The 22,919-nt window shown below is 42.5% G+C and overlaps 1 protein-coding gene across 7 annotated transcripts in view; it reads left to right on the top strand.

Annotated features, from left to right (window-relative positions):
• PLCG2 (phospholipase C gamma 2) overlaps positions 1–21,760 on the top strand; it is a 184,326-nt gene extending 162,566 nt beyond the window's left edge. For 4 of the 7 annotated variants that reach the window (XM_021932204.2, XM_003917231.4, XM_021932209.2 and 1 more), the window contains 6 exons: positions 244–389; positions 1,275–1,389; positions 2,346–2,513; positions 8,595–8,683; positions 20,159–20,343; positions 21,409–21,760. In XM_021932204.2, coding sequence (XP_021787896.2) covers positions 244–389; positions 1,275–1,389; positions 2,346–2,513; positions 8,595–8,683; positions 20,159–20,343; positions 21,409–21,451 — 746 coding nt within the window. In that variant the 3' untranslated portion in view covers positions 21,452–21,760. Of the gene's footprint in view, positions 1–243; positions 390–1,274; positions 1,390–2,345; positions 2,514–8,594; positions 8,684–20,075; positions 20,344–21,408 lie in introns of those variants that run through there. The other 3 variants (XM_009196941.3, XR_002519326.2, XM_021932207.2) reach the window with 3 other exon arrangements.
• The last annotated feature ends 1,159 nt before the right edge of the window (positions 21,761–22,919 follow it).

Raw genomic sequence — 22,919 nt, 5'->3', positions numbered from 1 at the left:
AGCAAGTTTGAATCTTTTCTTTTATGATTCGGGAGTTTGTGACATACTTGGAAAGATGTTCCCCAGTCTGGGATTTTGTTGTCTAGAAACCCTAGATTTTCTTCGAGTGAGATACTTATTTGAACAGCTGCCTCACATTAATTTTGGGAAAAGGTGTCATTCATTCCCCACCTAGGAACTCGTGGCCTAGGAGGCCAGCACGCTCATGCCTGACTTACAGCAGGCCTTCACTTTCCTTCCCAGATAAGTTCATGCAGATGAATCACGCGTTGTTTTCTCTCAATGGGCGCACGGGCTACGTTCTGCAGCCTGAGAGCATGAGGGCAGAGAAATATGACCCAATGCCACCCGAGTCCCAGAGGAAGATCCTGATGACGCTGACGGTCAAGGTAAAGCCAGCCCTCCCTCCCTGCCAGGGGAGCCCGCTGCCCTTCCTGGGGGCTGCGCCGACGCTGCCTTGAGAGCGGGGAACCCATGGCTAGGAACGCTTGTTGTCTTGTTTAAACTAAACTATCCACATTCAGGCAGTGTTTGAGGATCTTTTCTTACACTACACTCCACGGTCGTTTGGGAGAAGAGGAAAGGGAGGGGAAACCTCAAACCCATGTCCCCTTGTCGTCTGTGGGGGTGAGGTACGACCCTGTCTTTCTGGGGTCCCGGTGAGGTCAGCCTCTGGCTGGAAAGAGAAAGGAAACATGGGAAACAGCCATTTGGTCTTAATGGAGACATTTTTTCCCTTACTTTGTCCAGTTCCAGGGCTTGTTAAAATTCATCTGACTTTCAGAGAAAGTGTTGTTACTTTGTAAGAATTTTTGAAAAGTAGAGAAATGAATTGCATTTCTCATGAAATTAAGGGCAGTGGGGGGAAGAAGCACATGTAAACAGAGGCCTTTAAGTAAACTGCAGTTACAAAAAGAGTGCCATGTTGTCCCTCAGTCTTTCCTGGGGGCAGGGAGATCCAGTGATTAAGCTCTGCCTTGATCAGAGGCACCTACTTGGGCATGGATGTGCATTCATGAGCTCAGGTGAGTTTTACCTGTTGAGTCAGGTGGCGTATGGGACTGAGACTCAGGCTGATGCTGAGGAACTGTGGGATATACCACAGTCCACCTTCATCCACCGCAGAAGGTTGCTCTGGCTTCTCCAATGAATTTGGGAAAATTAGGGCTGGCATTGAACTCATCCAGTGTCACTCTGGAACCCAGTCGCAAACCATGCTAGGCTGTCTGTTCAGGACCCCAGGAGGGTTCCAATGCTTCCCTTTGGTGTCCCAGGTTCTCGGTGCTCGCCATCTCCCCAAACTTGGACGAAGTATTGCCTGTCCCTTTGTAGAGGTGGAGATCTGTGGAGCCGACTATGACAACAACAAGTTCAAGACGACGGTTGTGAGTAAGTCGCCTTGGCCCCTCTGCTTTGAAACGTCCGACCAGTGACTCCTTTGTGGGAGTGCTCTTCCTGGGGTATTTTGCAATGCACTTCAGTTGTCCAAGGTTTTCTTTCCTCCCTCTTGCCCACATGGCTCAGCTTGAGGAGGGGATACAAAGGGCCACTTTATTAAATCCTTAGACCTTCCCCAGTGCTCTTTGCCTGCCTGTAACTCAAGTCTGGAATTCTAGGTGAGGCCCTGACACTTGGTTGGTCCTCTTTGTGCAACAGCCCAATCGGATTGATCTACTGAGTCAAAGGCCAAGAGGCAGAGACATGGAGAGAGGGGGTGAACCTATATGGCTGACCTGACCCAGAGGATCAGCCTAACCTGGGGGAGCTTAGCCCCTAGAGGGCAGGAGGAATGCTTGCTCTTCCAGGAAAAACCAGGAGGGAACCGTGAATGGTGGGCCTTCTAACGCACAGGATCCTTGCTCCTGGTAAAAAGTAGCCCAATGAACAACTCAGATGCTCACTGAGTAAATTGGCATTTATGGAGAGTTGCAGGATTGCTCCTTGCTTGCTCTGTGAGGCTGGGCTCTCACCGGCCAGCTGTAGAATCCCCTGCTGCTGGATGTGGCTCGCAGGCTCTCTTCTCCTCTTTCATCTTTTCCAAATTCCACCTTCCTGCTCTGCAAACACCTCCCCTCTTCCCTTCTCCCCCATCCTGGGGAGGGGAGATGGGAGGTGGTCTCCTTGCTCTGCTCACCAAGGGACCAGCCTGCAACAGCAGCTTCCAGGATTGCTCAAGGTGGGGTGAGGGAGTGAAGAAAATTACTCAGATTTTCTTAGATCTTGGCATAGATGCATATTTATTTACGTGGTTGCTAAGGGGATTCACAGCTGAAGGATGCAGAGATTGTCTTACCAGAAGGGGGCAGCTCCAATGCGGCCTCTAATGAGCTTTGATCTCCTTCCAGATGATAATGGCCTCAGCCCTATCTGGGCTCCAACACAGGAGAAGGTGACATTTGAAATTTATGACCCAAACCTGGCATTTCTGCGCTTTGTGGTTTACGAAGAAGATATGTTCAGTGATCCCAACTTTCTTGCTCATGCCACTTACCCCATTAAAGCAATCAAATCAGGTAAGAGGCATTTTAATTAAGATGTTCAGTTTGGGCTGGCATTGTACTTTGGTTTGGCTGCTGGCTTCAGAAAGAATGAAAAATCATTTTTCCTGGTTTGGATGGAATCACTGTAAAACAGATTGGGTGGCTTGGAGAGCTGGTGCACGTACAGCCTGTCGTGTAGCACACAGGTCGGGGGAAGCGGGTGACAGGGGAGGCTATGCCCCTCGAAGTGGGATGTGTACATGCAAAATTGGATTGTTAGTGGATCGTCAACCTGGCACTGCAGTTTGATTTCATTTTGAAATATTATACACGGTTTGCTTCTCCCTAGCCAGGGCTAAGTCTGGGTTGATCTCCCTCCTGCTCTCTGGCTGGCAGTGTGAGAGGGTGGCAAGGGAGAGACCTTTGGCATCTTGCGGGGGAGTTACAATCTCGAGAGTCCAACTCCCCAGATCCTTCAGAATTCACCTTCCTCTTGTATAAAATTGGGCGGGTTAATTTACTTCTTTGAATTGTTAGTTTTCTTCCCTGCTGAAGAAAACACAAAACCCCTTCATGGTATGAGGAGGGTCATTTCGTATTTTTCTGCAACCAAGCCAAGCTGGGTCATACGACCAGCGCTTAAGAACACTGTTGAATCCCAGATGCCTGAGCCCCTCCTGCACAGCTGAGATGGACACCTGCAGGTGAGGGGATTTGGGACTCTGCTGCTTCCAGAGCCAGTCGTTTACAAACACAAAAAAACCGGCTCTCCTTAGCTTCTATGTATTTCCTTTCCTACTGGATTTTAGGTATAATGTTTGTCAAATAGGCCCTTGCTGGCTGTTGAATTTCCTTGTTCCTCTTCCTTTAGTATTTCTGATGCATGGTGCATGAGATCATAGATTCTTCCGGATTCCTCAAGAGGTCACTGTTCCCTTGTTTTCTGAGGATCATTTTTCAAGAGAAAGATGACTGTCATTTTTAGTTACTTATATAAAAATATAGTCTTTTGATGTTGTTTGGAAACCTAGGGCTCAACGAAGAGCTGAATTGGATCCTTTTTGTTTTCAGACATTCCCTCAACCTCCACCTTTCTTAGCATAATATCATAAACCTGACCATTTCTGCTACTGGGCAGGAGCCCACTTTCTGAGCAGCAGGCATGCTAGAAAATCCAGGTGCTGGCCGGGCACGGTGGCTCACACGTGTAATCCCAGCTACTTGGGAAGCTGAGGTTGCACCACTGCACTCTAGCCTAGGTGAGAGAGCAAGACTCAAAAGAAAATGCAGGTTCCTGGACCTACCACAGGGTGCTGAGTCAGCCCAGGATGGGGCCAAGGAATGTGCATCTTTAGGCAGCTCCCCAGATGGTCCTTGGATGGCACTTTGAGAAAACCAAATTATGTCAAGGCTGCCTATCTTACCATTGAGGAAATGAATTCCTTAGCAAGTTAAGACTTTGGGAAAATGTTTAAACTTTGAATTTTTTTTTTTTTTTTTTTTTTTTTAGCACTCTAGAAATGTTCATTTTCATGAACATTGCTACTCTAGCAATAATAATGAATATTCATCTGTAAGAGGTCTGATATTTGGCAACCCTTCTGGGTTAACTCACCCACACTATAAACTACCTTTTTTTTTTTTTTTTTAGAGTCTTGCTCTGTCGCTCAGGCTGGAGTGCAGTGCGTGATCTCGGCTCACTGTAACCTCTGCCTCAGCCTCCTGAGTAGCTGGGACTCCAGGTGCACACTACCACATCTGGCTAATTTTTGTAGTTTTAGTAGAGATGGAGTTTTGCCGTGTTGGTCAGAAAAAAAGTGATGAGATTACGGCGTGAGCCACTGTGCCTGGCCTATGAACTACTTTAAACCCAGCACTGAGGCTGTGATTCCTTAATTTGCTTCTTTTAGATTAGTCTAATAAGGCTTAGGAATGAAACCAATTCTTCTGGTGCAGGAAGTGTAGCTTTTGGTACATCTTTACCTTCCTAGCCTTGATGCTGTAACAGACTTCTTTGTACGGTAACTGCCTGCCAGTTCCTCTACCGGACTCATCCAGCAGAGAGGGGCAGCTGTGCTGAAACCCCCTGATTACCCTGACATCCTGTTGAAGGATGAAGGCCATGAGCTTCATAACCCCTCCCAGTGCCTTGCAGAGATGTCAGAGTTGATGGTAAAACCTCCTTACCTTACTGGGCATCCAAGTGTGTCAATTCATCTGCAGAATACAATGACTTAGCTTGGAGATTTAGAAAAAACAAAGGTCAAAACCTCAAGGGAGATTAAAAATGTGACCTCGTCCTCCCCCGACTGTGAGATACTCTCAGCAGGGACCTTTCCTCGCTCCTTTCTAGCTCCTAGCAGCGCCTGGCACATCCATATTCATGGGAGGAATGAAATAGAGTGAACAGAAGGCATTGAGGGGCTTCCAAACTCAAAAAATAAACTTCGCCCATTGTCATTAGAGATGCACTTAAGCTTTTAAACCAGCTGGAGCGCAGGAAGGAAAGAAGCAGCCTTTATTGTGTTCGGTACCTTAAACTCTTTCTCTCTTAATCCTCACAGTAATCCTGTGAAAGGGGTTTTATCTTTGGTTTTAAAATTCTGAGCACTTCGAGGCCTAGAAACTATGACTTAACTTGCTCAAGGTCACACACCTGTAGGACCAGAGCTGAGATTCAAACCCAGGAATGTCTAATTTCGAACCCCGTGTTCCTCCTCTGCAGGCTGCCCTCTCACTGGGCCCTCAAAGCCCGAAGCATTGATCTTACTTTAAAAGGTGTCTATATTTCCCTTTCCCCTGTGAAATGACTAGAAACAAGAAGAAAAATCATTCTGTTTTGGGTGAGATTGGGAAACACCTTTGAGCAGACTCTAGTATACAAGGAGGGCTGCCCAGTGCATAAAAATGGGACTTGGGCAGTGAGAGAAGGTACACAGAGCTGGAGATAGCTGGCCATGGGGGCAGAGCTCATGTCTCCGATTTAAGAGGCACACGCCTAGTGTCAGATAGTACTGTCTGGCCTGGAACCATGCTATTGGAGTGTACAGGCTACCCGATAGCCTCCCGGAACACCATAGAGTAGTCATTCCAGTTCATTCTAACAGTCAATCAGCAGCTAGACTGTATTAGTCCGTTCTCACACGGCTATAAAGACATACTTGAGACTGGGTAATTTATGAAGAAAAGAGGTTTGATTGACTCACAGTTCTGCAGGCTGTACAGGCTTTTGTTTCTGGGCAGGCCTCAGGAAATTTGCAATCCTGGTACGAGGAGAAACCAGCACATATTTACATCGTCAGCAGGAGGAAAAGAGAGCGAGTGAAGGGGGAGGTACTACACACTTTTAAACAACCCCATCTTGTGAGAACTCACTATCATGAGATCAGCAAGTGGGAAGTCCACCCCCATGATCCAGTCACCTCCCACCAGGCCCCAGCTCCAACACTGGGGATCACAATTCAACATGAGATTTGGGTGGGGACACAGAGCCAAACCGTAACATAGACTTAATTCTTCCCCACTGTCCACAGATTAGCTCATTAGAGGTGCAGAATCTCAGGCTTCACCCCAGACTTCCCAAGTCAGAGTCTGCAGTTTAACAGGATTCACAGGTGATTCATATTTGCATTAATGTTGGCCTATCACTGGGCTAGACTGCAAGAATTCTGTGAGGCTTTATCAAGGCAAAAAACAAACTAGCCACAAAGATCACATTGTAGCCGTAGGGAAAAAATAGGTCAGAAGACTTCTTTACAGCAGTATATTCAATGAGAGCAGTGTCCCCAAAACCCTACCAGGAAAAGAGTGGGTATAAAACCTGAATGTTTTATACCCATTCAAACTGTCATTCAACTATAAAATCAAAGGATGGATGCTCTCAAACATGCACAGCTCAGGAATTCTGTGTCCCGTGGGCTCATTTTGAAGAGAACAAAAGAGGACACATTTAGCCAACGAAGGCATCCACAGAGTTCAGTAAGATGATGAGCATCGAGCCATTAAAAATAAATTTGTACATTTCCTTATGTATAAAAAGACGAACACTGTAAACCAATACTGAGCCCTGGGTGGTGAGATGCATGCTGGGGAAAGTATAGTGATGTCTTTGTCATACTTTGAATTGTATACATAAATTAGATGGATTGATGGGCGGATAAATCCATGACAAAACAAGCACAGTCGGCCCTCTGGATCTGTGGACTCAACCAACCAAGCTTGGATTGAAAATATTTTTGAAAACATTATGTATCGAACATATACAGACTTTTTTCTTATTCCTTAATACAGTATAACAATTACACAGTATTTGTATTGTCTTGGGTATTAAAGTAATCTAGAGATAATTTAAAGTATATGGGAGGATGTGCATAGGTTATATGCAAATACTACATCATTTAATTATTTAGAGACAGGGTCTTCCTCTGTCACTGAGGCTGAAATTCAGTGGTGTGATCATAGCTCATGGCAGCTTCAGACTCCTGGGTTCAAGCAATCCTCCTGCCTTAGTCTCCCTAGTAGCTGGGACTACAGGTGTGCACCAACATGCCCAGCTAAATTTTTTATTTTATTTTTTGTAGAGATGGGGTCTTGCTATGTTGCCTAGGCTAGTCTTGAACTCCTGGCTTCAAGTGATCCTCCTGCCATGCCCTCCCCAATTGCCAGGATTATAGGCATGAGCTACCATACTTGGCCAACTATCTCATTTCATATCAGCGACTTGAGCATCCAAGGATTTTGGTATCTGGGGAAGTCCTGAACGAGTCCCCCATAGATATCAAGGGACAACCGTAGAGTGCAAGTTTCATACAATCTAGGTGGTGGGTACAATCAAGTGTTCTTTGTAATACTTTTTTAGTGTTGCTGTATGTTTAAGAATTTTATATTAAAATGCCAGAAAAACATAAGCCTCCCTTTGTGGGAGAATTATGGTTACAAAATGGAATGCAAATATTATACACCATGTCCATACAGAAATCATACACCTTAGGGGTGTAAAAGGAGAAGCTGAGGGAAGAAAAGGAGTAAAGGTACAGGTTTGTGTAAGTATGCGACTTTCCTCTTCATAAGCAGTGGAAAGTAAGAGATTCAATGGCTATTGTTTGAAGGTGATAAATCAACTGAGAGTATAAAATGTTCCAAGAGAAATAAGCCCAAAATCTGAATGGTGGAAGGCACAGAGGAAACAGTGGGAGGGTCCTATTTTGGGCATTGCTTGTCTTGGAGAATCAGTAGATATGATATAAATGCTTTCAAGACAAACTAGGACCACAGAAACGATCTCTAAGATATAATGCTCACTGGTAAGGCACTATCATTTGTGATTTAAAAGCAACTCAAACATATGCATAGGCAGTCTTGGGAAAGATACTGTTAACAATGGTTCCTTTTAGGACAGAGAGGAGAATTGGGTGGGAGTGACAGTTCTGTTTTAGCCCTGTGTTCTTTTATACTAAATTAAAAGAAGCCAGCAACCAACCTTTGAGATGTGTTGCCTTAAACATTACTGAATCGGGGTGGGGAAGATTCAGCTCCAACTCGCCCCCACCCTTCAGCCCTAAATAAAAAGAACCATTTAAATGACTGTCAAACACAGGTCCTACTTGTAAACAGGGAATGGCTTTCGGAGGAGGAAGATCAATACTGCTATGAACTACTAAGGGACAGAAAGATTTCCTCCCATTGGAAATCTTTAAAGATAAAACACACTCCCTCGTCCTGTGCTTTGTAAGGCTCTAAGTGGAGGAAATGGATGAGGATTCACTACTCTTTTGGTCTCAGGAGTATTTAAGGAATTGAACCACAGCTGCAATCACTACACTTAATGTGGAATGTTCTGTGGGTTTTAATTTCTTCTGAGTGAATCATTTTTATTTCTAGATGGTAGATATTTTTAACCTTGATTCCCTGTATGGACCAGTCAGTCATGGCTGTTGGCCTGTGTCCCTAACCATCAGGATAGGACCTCCGGCTTCCACAAAGTCAGCCCCCAGCAGGGGGCACTGACTTCTCTTCTCTTTGAACTAGGCCTGTGATCCCTGGGTATCCTCCAAAAAAATCTAAGGTCTGACATTAATTACCTGCCTTTGCATCTTCCTCCTTGTTCTACTTTAGGATTCAGGTCTGTTCCTCTGAAGAACGGGTACAGCGAGGACATAGAGCTGGCTTCCCTCCTGGTTTTCTGTGAGATGCGGCCAGTCCTGGTGAGTGGAGATACGCCAGTAAGGGTTCCCTGAGCCATGCCTGCTGGTGGGGATAGAAATGGCCTATGAATACCATTGGCTGTTGGACTTACGCCCATTGAGAATTATCTAGCCCAAGCATGAGACATCATACAAGAATTCCTTTTTGCTAATTCCCCAGAGTTTCCTGGGTTTTCCCTCCCAGCATCCTCCTTTCTTGGAGAATGCTGTGTGATTCTGCGTAGGCAGTGAAGGAAAGGGTGCCGGTACTTGTAAGTTCCTCATAGTTTCATTTCAGCAAGAGCCGGGCCAGATGATGCCTTCCTAGATAGACTCATCCTTTCTGGATGCTTTTTTGGTGCCAGTGGGTCTTTAGGAATCCTGTCAAAAAGTCTGATAGCCTCCAGTGAGGGCCTGTCTTGGCCTGTCCTGGGGACAAAAATGCATGAACCCCAACTTCTCTCTAGAGAAGACTGAAGGAGACTTCCTTCCTGGTTCTTTTGATTTTCCCAGGCCTTGAAGATACTGAGTCTCTCCTTTGATTAATCAGTTTGGATAGGCTTGGTCTTGAGCTGTATTTAAAAATGTGGCAAGTTTGCTCAGGATGAAGGGTTAAGAGTGGAGCTCCCTGCTGTGTGGAGTCAGGGCTTGGGTTTGGGTAGATGACTGGGTATTTACTTACTGTGATTCTGGGGCTCCAGAGACTCGATGATGGCCTCTCTCATAGGCTCAGACCCACCTATCAGGCCTATGTTTTTGCAGTGCCTGACCTGTAGGCAGTACCATCTCCCAGGATCTTTTCATTCCCCCTACTGCAGAACCGCAAAGCTCGACATGGGCTAAAGCTTGACATGGGCTGAGTGAGTTCTGTGGTCAGATTCTCTTTGGCTGACCTAAAAAACTGTAGTTCTGAATCCCAGTGGGTTGATGTGGGCTTGGTTAGTGCCCCCCAATACCCATCTTGTTTTCTCATTTTGGTTGGTTTCCAGATAGAGAAATCAGGGTCTGTAATTTGGCTACAAAAACTAAACAGGGATATTCAGACCTTTGAACAGCCATAACAACAGTCCATGCAATAAAAATTCATGAACTTGACTCAGAGGAGGGAATATTAGGCTTTTCTGCATAGCCATTTCCCGATGTGCAGCTTTTGCAACTTTGATAGTTTTCCACTCCCAGAGCATTTTTAGGAGCACTGAGATGAAAGAAGATGCAATAAGGGAAGACCCAGGCACAGTGGCTCACGTCTGTAATCCCAGCACTTTGGGAGGCTGAGACGGGAGGATAGCTCAATCCTGGGTGGCGGAGGTTGCACTGAGCTGAGACTGTGCCACTGCACTCCAGCCCAGGTGACAGAGTGAGACCCTGTCTCAAGGAAAAAAAAATAAGGGAAGAAAGAGCAGGAAAAACTGCTGAGAGAGACTTAAAAAGCACAGCTGTTAGGGACCAAAGAGCCTGAGACAGTCTCACTTTTCAGTGGCCTAAAATAAACTTCACCAGCATTTAAATGACTGTGTGAGTCTTCCATCAAGTAGAATGACCATAAATTAATCACACCCCAAGCCGGGCATTTAGATGGAATCCATTTACAAACAAAGCGATCATGCACAGCTTTAGGTGAGTACCCTTTTCCTCCTTTATGCCAGAATTCTTTCCTGAGGATCAATACTCAGATATAGAATTAGTGGGATCAATTAATTTAGCTGAATGGTAAAACTGTAAAACCTGGGCTTTAGCAGAAGCCTTAAACCAGTGAGCACGAAGACCCTTTGCTTAGTTAAGCTTGTCCCTTCCCAGCTCAACAAAGGATCTGGGATTTGCGCATCTGTTGCCGGGGAAAGGGAACTGGTGCTGCTCTCTCTGCAGATACTTCACAGAAAAGTCAAGTGATAAAAACGGTTTTAGATGGTGGTAGGGCAGCATTTGCCTAAGCCTGCTCTGCAAGGCTGCTGTAAACAACTGGAAGCATCATAAATAATTTAAGTGATTAGGTATCACCAGCAGCAGAGAAAATTAGTATATTTAAAAGAAAATTGTGTTGATGCAGATTTGACTTCCTTGATGAGGGAAGCTTAATGCTGGGGCTGCCACTGTAGGGAGTAGGGGGCGTTGTATGGGGTTCTAAATGGAAAGTCAATGCTCGCAAATCTTCTTTCTGAAAGTTTTCTTTAGTTCAGCTGCTAGTTCTTGAGATTTCATTTAATTCCACATCTGTCACCTGGTTTTGTGCCACTCACAGGTGCAGCTTGGCATTTCTGTCCACACTGGGATGAGAAGTCGCTCTTGGAAGCCGAGCTGAATTGCATTCGGTAGACCTGGGCTTTCTCCTTAATGCCCACGGTCATACCTTTTATTTATCACCATATCCTCTGGAAGCCAGGGAGAAACTCTGGTAAACAGCCTCAAGACAGCGTTTTCTGAGCAAATGATTGATCCAGTAAGGGCTAAAATGGAGTTTGCTCATAAAACATTTGCTGAGATAGATTTTACAGCCCCAGAAAACTGTCAATAAGCACTTTAAACACCTTCTGAAGAAGCCATTTACATGTCACAATTACTTTATCAAGTCGCAGTCCTTTACTTTGTTAGCAGTATGTTTAGTTTATAAAGAGTATTTTCAGCACCATTTTATTACCTACTGTATTTGAAGATGTAAGGAAAGAAAGGTGGGGGAGTTGAAAAGAGTCCTCACAAACAGCCTGTATCTAACCACTGTTACCATCTTGGTAGATTTCCATTGCCTTATGATTTTTTGTATATGATATTTCCATAGTCGGATTCATACAGGTGCCCTTTCCTACTTCGCCGACGACTTTAAATGATTTTCAAAGCCATTGATGCCTGTTTCATCACGTGTAGGTCCCTAATTCACTTATTCTCCTACTAATGGAGAGTTAAGTCATTGGCAGTTTTTTACTTTATAAATAATATAGGTCTTCATGTAACATTTTCTGATTAAAAATTATTTCCCAAGGCTAGATATTTAGCAATGGAATAATAAATCAAAGAAAAAAGGACCATGTATTTTTACCTGCATATCAAATTGTTCTCTGAAAGTAAATAGTTTCTCTTAAGTTGATGTATTACATCCAATCTTGCCATTAACTGGAATTAGGCCTTCACTGGAATGATTTAACATGGTGAGATCCCGAAGAATGGGACTGGGGAAAATAGGAAAGCTTAAATATCCATTATCTTCCCTGGGCAAACTGGCCATTTCTGGAGGGCACATTTGAGAAAACTGGCTGCCCCAGGACCTGTTTAGTACTGATCCTGGGTGAACTGGGTTCTGTTTTGTGCTGGGTAGCAGCTAAAGTGCAAGGGGGTACAGAGGCCCTTCCTTAGAGTGAAAGAAAACCCAGGATGCTGTCAACTAGATTAAGGCTTATCCTAGATCAGATGCGTGAATCCCTTTGTAGAAGAGTGCACACTTTAGAATCCTGGAGGTCCAGAACTGGGAGCTGCACTCTGGCACTGAGCTGGTCCTGGTTTTTGAGGTTGGGAAAGATTTCCTCACACTTGGGGAGAACTTGGGGGACACAAAGGCCTTCCTTATGCCTCATCAGCTAAAGCTGGTCAGTTTGCCAAGTGCTGGCTCCAAAGAGCAAAAACTGCTGTGTTTACCATCTATGACCCAACAGTTTGACATGACTACTGAACAGACAAAACCATGAGCATGCAGTGGAAAAAGAGGAAGACAAAGGTACACACCTGGAACAGGTGGCTGGCAGTTGAAACTGAGCCAGTGGAAGCCTCAGATGATGAGAATTGTAACACATAACTCATAGGATCTTTCAAAGACATCCAAGTAGAGCACTGGAAAAAGCTTTCTGGAATTCAAAGACAAGACCTGATTTGTTGAATTAAAACATTCGGTATGTAAAGCGATCTGCATTAGTGACCCCAAAGATAATGTGAAGGAAATGTCTCACAATCTAGGGCAACCCCACCATGAGATGGAAAGAAAGGAAAAGGTGGGCTGGGAGGACAGATGCCAAAGACCTAATATGAAAGCATGTCCCAAAGGACAAACTGAAACAGATGGTGCAAAGCTATTAATGAAACAGTGAATAGAGGAAGTGTTTCTCTGATCTGCTGTTTGTGAGGGCCCACTTGGTTGCAGGTGGGATGAATAGAAAACACATCCATACCCTTAGTAATATTTTAGTAAAAATGTTAAATTCCAAGGATAAATTAAAAAACCTGGACTTGCAACACACTAGTTGTGTATAAAGGAACTGAATAAGTCTAATATCTGACTTGTCCTTTTTGGTGCTGAAAACTAAAAGACTCCCCAAATGGGTAGAATGTGGACTAGGAAGACAGAATAATTCAGTGTCCAGCCCCCCACATGTCAAGGAATTTCAAAATATGCAATATTTTAGATATATCAGGTATCCTACTCAAGGGAAATCTTGAGGCAGCCCTGAATCAATGATATTTTAGTCAGAAGAGAAACTTTTAGGTAGGGAGGTGAAGAGAGGGAAACCAGTGGATAATTAATTTTGCAGTACAATTACATCTTACAGGAGGATGACAGCATGATTAAAATTTTGTTATGGTAAATATTAAACAAGAATTTTTGAATTGGAAGAAATATACCATAATAAAAAATGCTAATCAAAAGCTGAAAAATAATCAAGTATCAACAAAGCACAGGCATGGACAGGTAAAAATAAAGGTATCCTAAAGGGTATTTCGACTTTGATGACTGGGGAATCAGACAGTAAATAAACTATACTGCAGAGGGAGAGTTAATGCTACATTTGATGTTAAAGGAAACTGTGATTTTAGTTAGCATTGTTAAACTGAGGGTAACCGCTGTCAGAATTGAAAAGCAGAGGAGGAAAAAAGGAGATCAACATAAACTTGACAGAGAGAGTAAAAATAAGGTAAAGAATCAGAAGAAATTAAAGCAAAGTAAAATGTATAGTAATTGAAGTGAAATGGATAAGAACTTACATTTAATTTGGTAAATAGGCTGAATCCTCCTATTAGAAAATAAATCTAACTGCAATGTTTATAAGAATAGGCCTAAAGGCAAGGTAAATAAAACAAATAGGAATGGATGGAAGAGTTACTGGGAAAATTGGGAAGGAAAAGTTAACATCAAACTAGAATTTAGGATCAGAAGTACTACAGTGTATTAAGATGAACAGTATGTAATGATAAAATGCTTGTTTTCTAAAGGGATATAAAAGTCATTAGCAAACAGCATAGTACCTAAGTATATAAAACAAAAGTTCCTACAAATACAAAGACAACTGTATAAAGAAAAAATCTTTCAGAATTTGGAGAGTCTAGTATATAGGAGATCAGCGAAGATATAATATCAAAATAATTTGCCTTAAGAAATATACAACTTTGTGTCCTACAAATGGCTAATATACACCATTTTCTTCTATTTCTCAAACTTTATAAATTTGATTGCATCCTTTCTTAGAAAGAAAACCTTAACACATTTTTTAAAAATCACAATTTCATAGGTCATTGGCTATAACTTGACAAGATTCGAAAGATATAAAAATATGGTAAAATTATTCATGATTTGAAGATAATAATTTTCTAAATATATTAAAACAAGTAAATTACCTAAAAGTAAAACATTTATGCCATAGTTACATTTAGAAGAGGAAAGTGCTTGCCTTAAAACTTCACAAAGACTGAAGACTACTAAGTATTCATCTTAAGAACTTTTAAAACACCAATAAAATAGAACAAAGGAATAAAATAGAGATAGAAGCCAACTGAATAAAACACAAATCAAAAAAAGATAAAGAATAAAACATTCTGGTTTATCAAAAAGGCCAAATTTTGTTTTGAGACAGTGTTTTTTTCTTGTCACCCAGGCTGGAGTACAGTGGTGTGATCATGGCTCACTGCAGCCTTGACCTCCTGGGCTCAAGTGATCTTCCTGAGTAGCTGGGACTACAGGCATATGCCACCATGCCTGGCTAATTAAAAAAATTTTTTGTGTGTATGGAGACATGGCCCTGCTTTGCTGCCTAGGCTGCTCTCAGATCCTCCTGCCTTAGCCTCCCCAAATGCTGGAATTACATGTGTCAGCCACTGCGTCTAGCCCCCAAAAGACCAGTTAAACTCTTTGCCTACTTAATAAAAGAACAAAAAGGAAAAACATGTAATAGTAAACACTGGAAAGGAGACTGAACCCCGAATAATAAAGTAGAGCAAATGGATGATTGCCTTAAATTATTCTGAAAAGCAGTAGAAAAGTTAAAATACCTATTAGATAAAACAGGTTTAGGATCTAGATGGTTTTATAGCTTAGTTTTATCTTCATTTAAATAATGTAATTCCAATTTTACTCCACTGAAGTAAAAACAATGGAAATCCTTCTTCTGTCTTGAAGCTATACAATGTTCATATCAAAACTGGAGAGATAGTACTCCTAGCTTTCCTCTAACCTCATTCAGCCATAGATCAATGTCATGGGTGAATATAGATGTTAAACTTAAAAAAAAACAGCAAATGTCCAGCTGTTTACTAGAAGAGCAATATATTAAACTAAGCATTTATTCCGGGAATGCAAGGATGGTTTAACAGTGGCACAGTTAGCAACAAATTAAATATGAAAAAAGCATAAACTAGTAGATGCCATACATGTCATCAGCCAAATGAAATAATCAGTATAATTGTAGAAAAAAGGTCAGGTGATCTCTATTCTATACAAATTTAAACTATACAAATTCTGATTGTATAGTTTACAAAACAGGAAGACTTCAATTTTAAAGAGAGACTTTGTCTTGTATTTATTGAATGTAACCACTTCTCTCTGTTCTGGAAGTAACAAACAGAAATGTGGTGTGGGAGGAAGGGACAAATGGGAAATCCCATTTGTGTTACTGACAAAAACCATTAACACATTTAGGAGTAATTTAAATAAAGGTATACAACTTATATAAGGAAAAACATAAAATCTTATTAAAAAACACCATGTGAACAAGTAGAAATTTATACCAACTCTTCCAAAATTAATGTTTGATTGGAATTGGAGATATCAATATAAACTCACTTAAGTTACATATATACTTATATATAGATTCACACATAGGTAGATGAATAAATGTGTGTGTTTACATGCTACTACAAATACATACATATCCTAGCTCACTCTGCTGAGTGCCTAGAATTAATGACACCTCAGTCATTGGTTTCTGAATTCCAGATATTGCCAAATATCATATTCCAATAAAAAGAAATCCGGGCTCCTTAGACAAGTGGTTGATTTCCAGACTTGGGATAAATAAAATATAAAAAGAACTTGGAGCATCTTAACGTTTCAGTAAATAAAGAAGTGCTGAAAAAATGGTGGCATCAAAGGGGCCTAAGAACCAACCAGGGAGAGCTCCCAATGGCCACAGCTGGAACAATTTGCATAGCAAAATAATAATATTGGATTCTAGCACACGGAATGAAATAGCTACGTGTCTGTGAATGAGTGAATACATGAGAGAGAAGAGTCAGTCCTCCCCACAAACGAATTCTGATTAATAAATGTAGAAGGAATGAAGAAACTAGAAAATCACTATCGAAACAGCATAGCACTAACTGCTGCAGTAAGACCTACTGATGAATGCTAAATGAAAGTTGGAAGAGAAATATATTTCCATTGTCCCAAAAGTGTCTTCCTCCAAGAAATGTATCAATTAGAAGAAAATAGCAGCTTTACAGCGGATAGACCCTGCAGGCACCATTTTAATCAGATGATCAGTGTTACCAACCACCTGGAATAAGACATGTTGAAATCATGTCCTTCCTGATGTGAGACGCTTAGAAGGGTACATTGCTTCTGTGACATTCTTGCCAAAACTGCGTCACCTCAAACAAAATAGAAGAAGACACCAGACAAATGAAAGTTGCTAGACATTCATACAAAATAACTGACTAGTACTCTTCCAAAGTGTCCTGAAGGAGGAATGAGGAAACCATACCAATTGTAGGAGACTAAGGTAGCACAATGACTAAAGGTTGTGTGGGATCCCAGATTTGATGTGGGAACAGGAAAAGGACATTGGTAGAAAACCCAATGAAATATGAATAAGATCTGTAGTTTTAGTATTGCACCGATATTAATTTCTTAGTTTTGATACTTGTACTGTGGTTGTGTGAGATGTTAACACTGTGGAGTCTAGGTGGTTGGGGTATGTAGAACATTGTACTATTACTGTACTTTTTTGTAAGCTTAAACTTCCAACATAAAACAATTTAAAAAGTATTGGTGGGGGAAAAACTTTACTTTTGTGTATTTTTCCCCCACCCAACAAACAGGAAAAAAAAAAAATAAAGGCAGAGAATGCCATAAAGATTTTGTCTCAGGCCAGGTAAAACTTACTACCAAAGGCTTCCTTTATTTTCTAATAAAATAAACTAAATTTTTAAGTGAAAACTCAGACTCAAAAGAAATCCAGGAAATAAGTATTACAAAATGTTTTCTCTTGACTAGAATGGTGGTTCCTCAAGTCAAGAAGACTGGTTCACTTGCTGTAGAGTTATTCAGTAAATGGTTTCTATCTTTTATGTTCTTTTCTGAATGTGCATTCTATGTCATATATATATAGTGTACCCAGGACTACAGTATGTAATATAGCTGTAAATATTTTGGGACTCAGAAAAGGTGATAAAGGGCTGCAGTTACAGAAGCATTCATAGAAAAAGTGAATTTTGAACTTGCACCTGAATAACAAATACTCATTATATAGAATAAAACAATAGAAGCCATTTTCTTCTAGGTGCAGACAAGGGGAAAGAGGGACCTTTCATGGTATATAATTAAGACTTAAATGGGGTTTTCGTTTTGCTTTATTTTTTGAGACAGGGTCTCATTGTCTTACCCAGGCTGGAGTACAGTGGCATGATTGTGGCTTACTGCAGCCTTAACCTCCTGGGCTCATGTGATCTTACCCCCTCAGCCTCCTGAATAGCTGGGAGTACAGGGTATGCCACCATGCCCAGCTAATTTTTGCCTTTTTTATAGAAACAGGGTCCCACTATGTTGCCCAGGCTGGTCTTGAACTCCTGGTCAAGCATTCCCCCCACCTCAGCCTCCCAAAGTGCTGGGATTACAGACCTGAGGCACTGCGCCCAGCGACTTTATTTTTATTTTTATTTTTTTTAACTTTTCCTTGAACTTTATTCTTTAAATTTTTACTTTAAGTTCCAGGATACAAGTGCAGAACGTGTAGTTTTGTTACATGTGCCATGGTGGTTTGCTGCACTCATCAACCTGTCATCTAGGTTTTAAGTCCCACATGCATTAGCTGTTGGTCCTAATGCTCTCCCTCCCCCCCCATCCCCCGACTAACCCTGGTGTGTGTTATTCCCTTCCCTGTGTCCTCATTGTTCAACTCCCACTTATGAGTGAGAACATGTGATATTTTGTTTTCTGTTCCTGTGTTAGTTTGCTGAGGATGATGGCTTCCAGCGTCATCCATGTCCCTGCAAAGGACATTATCTCATTCCTTTTTACGGCTGCATAGTGTTCCATGCTGTATATGTACCACATTTTCTTTATCTAGTCTGTCATTGATGGGCATTTGGGTTGGTTCCATGTCTTTGCTGTTGTACACAGTGCTGCAATAAACGTACATGTGCATGGGTCTTTATAGTAGAATGATTTATATTCCTTTGGGTACATACCCAGTAATGGGATTGCTGGGTCAAATGGTATTTCTTGTTCTAGATCCTTGAGGAACCACCATACTGTCTTTCACAATGGTGGAACTAATTTTCATTCCCACCAACAGTGTAAGTTTCCTATTTCTCCACAGCCTCACCAGCATCTATTGTTTGACTTTTTAATATGCTTTATTCTTCATAGGGAGGAAAGCTATGTATTCCCTTTAGGAAGGGAATACATTTAAGTGAAGTCATTACTGACTCTTCCCAGTGCCTCACTTGACACATTCACTTAATCACCAAGGACAGCCCATTTTACCTTTGCTTACTCTTCAACCTTTGCAAACAGCTGGAATAACCATTTTCTCTCCCCCTTCTCCAAAGTCACAGTTCCAGCTGTTACCCTGGGGACTGTTTTGTTAGGTCATTAAAGTAGGAATAAAACCTTGCAGAGTATGGTTCGAGTCCATGTTTTTCTAAAAGTAAATGACAAAGGATCTTGTTTGTGCACCTTGACACATGTTTTTGTAGCACAGGAGTCTTTCACTTGAACTCCATCAGGAAAGGCCAGTTGACTTGACCTCCTGCAAAGCCAAGCTTCACACAGTAGTCAGTGACTCTCTGAAACAGATGAGGTACAACATCCTCATCCTCCTTCTGCACTGAAACCCAAACTCCCTACCCTGAGTGGGTTTTATCTTTTTGTCTCCCCTAGTATAATGTACTATTTTGACTCCTGCAACTGAAAAGTTTAGGAGTAGGTCTTGTTTCAGTCATGGCTGAATCTCTGTGCTCACGCAGTGGCTGTTTTCCTCTTTTTTTGGCACATTCCCAACTTCTTGACACAATAGCAGTGTGGCCATGACAGGACCACACTCACTCTTTCACCTGATCCAAGAAAAGACACTCTACCCAGAACACCAATGAAACTCCCACGGATGCGTCTAGTTGGCCTTGATTGGGTCATGTGCCTGGAGGTGGTACTGGTGGGGGAAGTAGAAATCATTACCGGCTACAGGTGAGGCACATGCCCATCTCTGCAACGTGTAATTTACGATACCTTGGCTTTTTTGGGTAACAGCTTTGAGAGATAATTCATATAATCATCACTCATTTAAAGTGTACAATTCAATGGTTTATAGCCTATTACGTGTTGTACAGTCATGGCCACAATCAATTTTAGAACATTTCCAACACCCAAAAAGGAAATCTCATGTTCATTAGCTGCTGCCACTCACTCCATCCTCCAGACCCTGGTAACCTTTAATCTACTTTGTCTCTAAGATTTTGCTAGTTCTGGACACTTCATATGAATGGCATCGCGCAATGTGTGATCTTTTAGAGTTGGGCTCTTTCACTTAGAATAATGTTTTCAAGGTTCATCCATGTTGCAGCTTGTTACCTTGCCTTTTAAGACCCTTAAAAGATTTTAAATTATCTGCCTCTTGCCTGCCTTGTTGCTCTCATGTCATGCTGTTTTTTCTCCTCTGCTGGGTTCCACTTTAAGCATGCAGCTGCTTAGATGCTTTTGCAGTTAAAGACCAGAAGGTGACATGTAGACCAAGGGAAAACTGGATTAGATTAAGAAATAGGATCTACGGGCAGTGTAGTAATTATTTCAATGTTTTGCAATAAAGCGACAGTGTAAAGACCAAGCACTTTTTAGACGGCTTGCTTCCCACACAATAAATAATTGTGTTTTATCTTTGGTAAAAATAGGCCCTGGCTCGTCTGGACTAATCCAAGTTGCAAAACTTCTGCCTCATGTTCCCTTCAGGTGTGCTTGTGAGATGCCAGGTTCACATTTTGGTTTGGAAGGTGTAGTCACCACATGGTTGTTCTCTCCCCCGCATCCTGCAGGAGAGCGAAGAGGAACTTTACTCCTCCTGTCGCCAGCTAAGGAGGCGGCAAGAAGAACTGAACAACCAACTCTTTCTGTATGACACACACCAGAACTTGCGCAATGCCAACCGGGATGCCCTGGTTAAAGAGTTCAATGTTAATGAGAACCAGCTCCAGCTGTACCAGGAGAAATGCAACAAGAGGTAGGTCAGCCCCTCCACCTGCAAACTTTTGGGAGGTCTCTAGGCACAGTGATATTGGGCACCAGGGGCCAGGCTTCTGGAAAGCCCTCTGAGTTGCTTTCTTCAGAAATCCTTGGCCGGGCATGATGTCTTATGGGCCAGGCATGGTGGCTCATGCCTGTAATCCCAGCAGTTTGGGAGGCTGAGGTGGTTGGATCACCTGAGGTCAGGAGTTCAAGACCAGCATGCTCAACATGGAGAAATGCAGTCTCTACTGAAAATACAAAAATTAGCCAGGCGTGGTGGCAGGTGCCTGTAATCCCGGCTACTCTGGAGGCTGAGGCAGGAGACTCGGAACTTGGGAGGCAGACGCTGCAGTGAGCCGAGATCACGCCATTGCACTCTAGCCTGGGCAACAGAGGGAGACTCCATCTCAAAAAAAAAAAAAAAAAAAAAAAAATTGCTTTGGCACCCTTGACTCTAGTGCTCTTTGTTCTAAAAATTAACTTAAAGTAATACCTTAGGCGTTTGCCACTTCCCTTAAGTAGAACTATTTCCTCTAGAAGGACATTTCAATTTAATAGTGAAAATAAATGGTGACCACCGACTTTTAAGGAGTCCTTATTGTGTTCTCAAGAACGGGCTAGTCCAGTGGCTCTAGACTGGGTCAAGATCCCCCAACAGGGATGCTTCTGGTTGTGCTACAGGCATGTAATGGGATACGGGGCGGCCAGGGTTGCCAAGTATTTCATAATGTGTCTAAAAGTACTAAGAACCATCCAGACAAAAGTCCTAATAGTAGCCACCAATGAGAAACTGTGCTGCCTGCCTTACTCACATTATTCTCATTTAATCTTCATGTCAGCCTGCAGAGTAGCTCTTACTCTATTTTACCATTGAGGAGATTTAAACTTTCTGAGTCTCAATGTCTTACCAGGAACTTGGAGCTTGCCTCTCTGACACTCAGCCCTACACCATCCAGCTATGAATGACTGGCAAATGTATGGACAGAGAAATGTTACAGAGTTCAGCACACAGCCCATTTCTCATGCCCCAATGCTGACGGTGAAATCTGTTTTATTTCAGGTTAAAAGAGAAGAGAGTCAGCAACAGCAAGTTTTACTCATAGAAGCTGGATTATGTGTGTAAGGGTACTGTGTGTGTGCACATGTGTGTTTGCATGTAAGAGAATGTGCCCTCTTCACACTCCAGGAAGACGCTAATCTGTGACATCTTTTCTTCAAGCCTGCCATCAAGGTGACATTTCTGAAGAACCAACTGGCATGAGCTGGGGTAACTTCCTGCCACTGTTTTCATCTTGGACAACTTCCTTAACTTATATTCTTTATAGAGGATTCCCCAAAATGTGCTCCTCATTTTTGGCCTCTCATGTTCCAAACCTCATTGAATAAAAGCAATGAAAACCTTGATCACTTAAGCCTTCTGTTGCACAACCTGTACACAGTGAACAGGATTTCTTTTCCGGCCAAGAAGATTCTACCTCTAATGATCCAGGTAATTGACGTCCATAGAAGATGAGCTGGAAATGTAAGAAACTATTCATTAGATTCTGAAAAGGATTTTAACTAAAAGGCAAATGATTCCATAAGGGCCCAAAGAGAAGCCCTACCCAAAGGCAGCCTGCTCAGTTCAATGTACTTTACTACCACTGGCTGCCTGCTGCAGTCCACAAGAAAATGGCTGAGTGATGGGATCTCTTCATTAAGACAATTTCTAATGAATGGTGAGGGCTTGTTTTGTGACCAGAGTTACTGGGATGGAGGTGGGAATCCTGGGGCCTCTTTGTTTTAAAAAGCCCACCAGAGAGACCAGAGCTCTGCTGCAAGGGCAGGTTCTCACTTGCCCCTGGCTCTGCCAGCTGCTGGTAGGCTCTGGTGCCACTAATCCCCCATGGCCCTACTGAACTGGCTGGGAGGCTGCTGGAAAGGCCCTCGGTCCACAGCTCTCCACAGGCAAGAGGTCAATTGCTGCTTGAAAGAGGCAGACAAAAGTTAGGTTGATGGCGAAATGTCTCTGGGTTACCCAGTTTTCTGGAGCAGCAAGCTGAGCTTTAATGGGCTAAGCATTAGGGTGTTACAGAAAATTTCAAATGCAGCCATCTCCCTTGGGGCAAACCTACCTAGTTCATGATAATATGTGCGGCTGGTGAGGGCTTCACACCTCTGCATCTTAAGATATTAACAGATACCAGTGATGTAATATGGCTTTTTAAAGGAGAGGAGAGTGCTGGGTTGGGAAGGGAGTTGGTTGGTAGAGTCAGAACTTCTCAATGAGTGACTTTACAACTGATGGGAAAACGGGTGTAACTGTAAAAAGCAATGGCTGTGGTGGGGAAGAACAAACCAGCAGTAAGCCTGATGCTTGATGTGGATGAAACTGGCCCCTAGAAAACCCATCTGGCCCTTCTCTTGTTATCTGAAATGCTGGGCTTAGCATGCATGTACTGCTGAAGAGCAGGGCAGAACAAATCAGGCTCAGACCAGAAGACCCTTCTGGTCCCATCACTCTACAAAAACTTACTGATCACCTCCACATGCCAAATACAGTGCCAAGATTTGGGGGTGCGATGTTAAAAA

The sequence above is a fragment of the Papio anubis genome, chromosome 18 (assembly GCF_008728515.1).
Source record: "Papio anubis isolate 15944 chromosome 18, Panubis1.0, whole genome shotgun sequence".
Lineage (NCBI taxonomy): Eukaryota > Metazoa > Chordata > Mammalia > Primates > Cercopithecidae > Papio > Papio anubis.
Note: the sequence above shows the minus strand (reverse complement) of the source record. Positions and strands in the feature narration are given on the sequence as shown.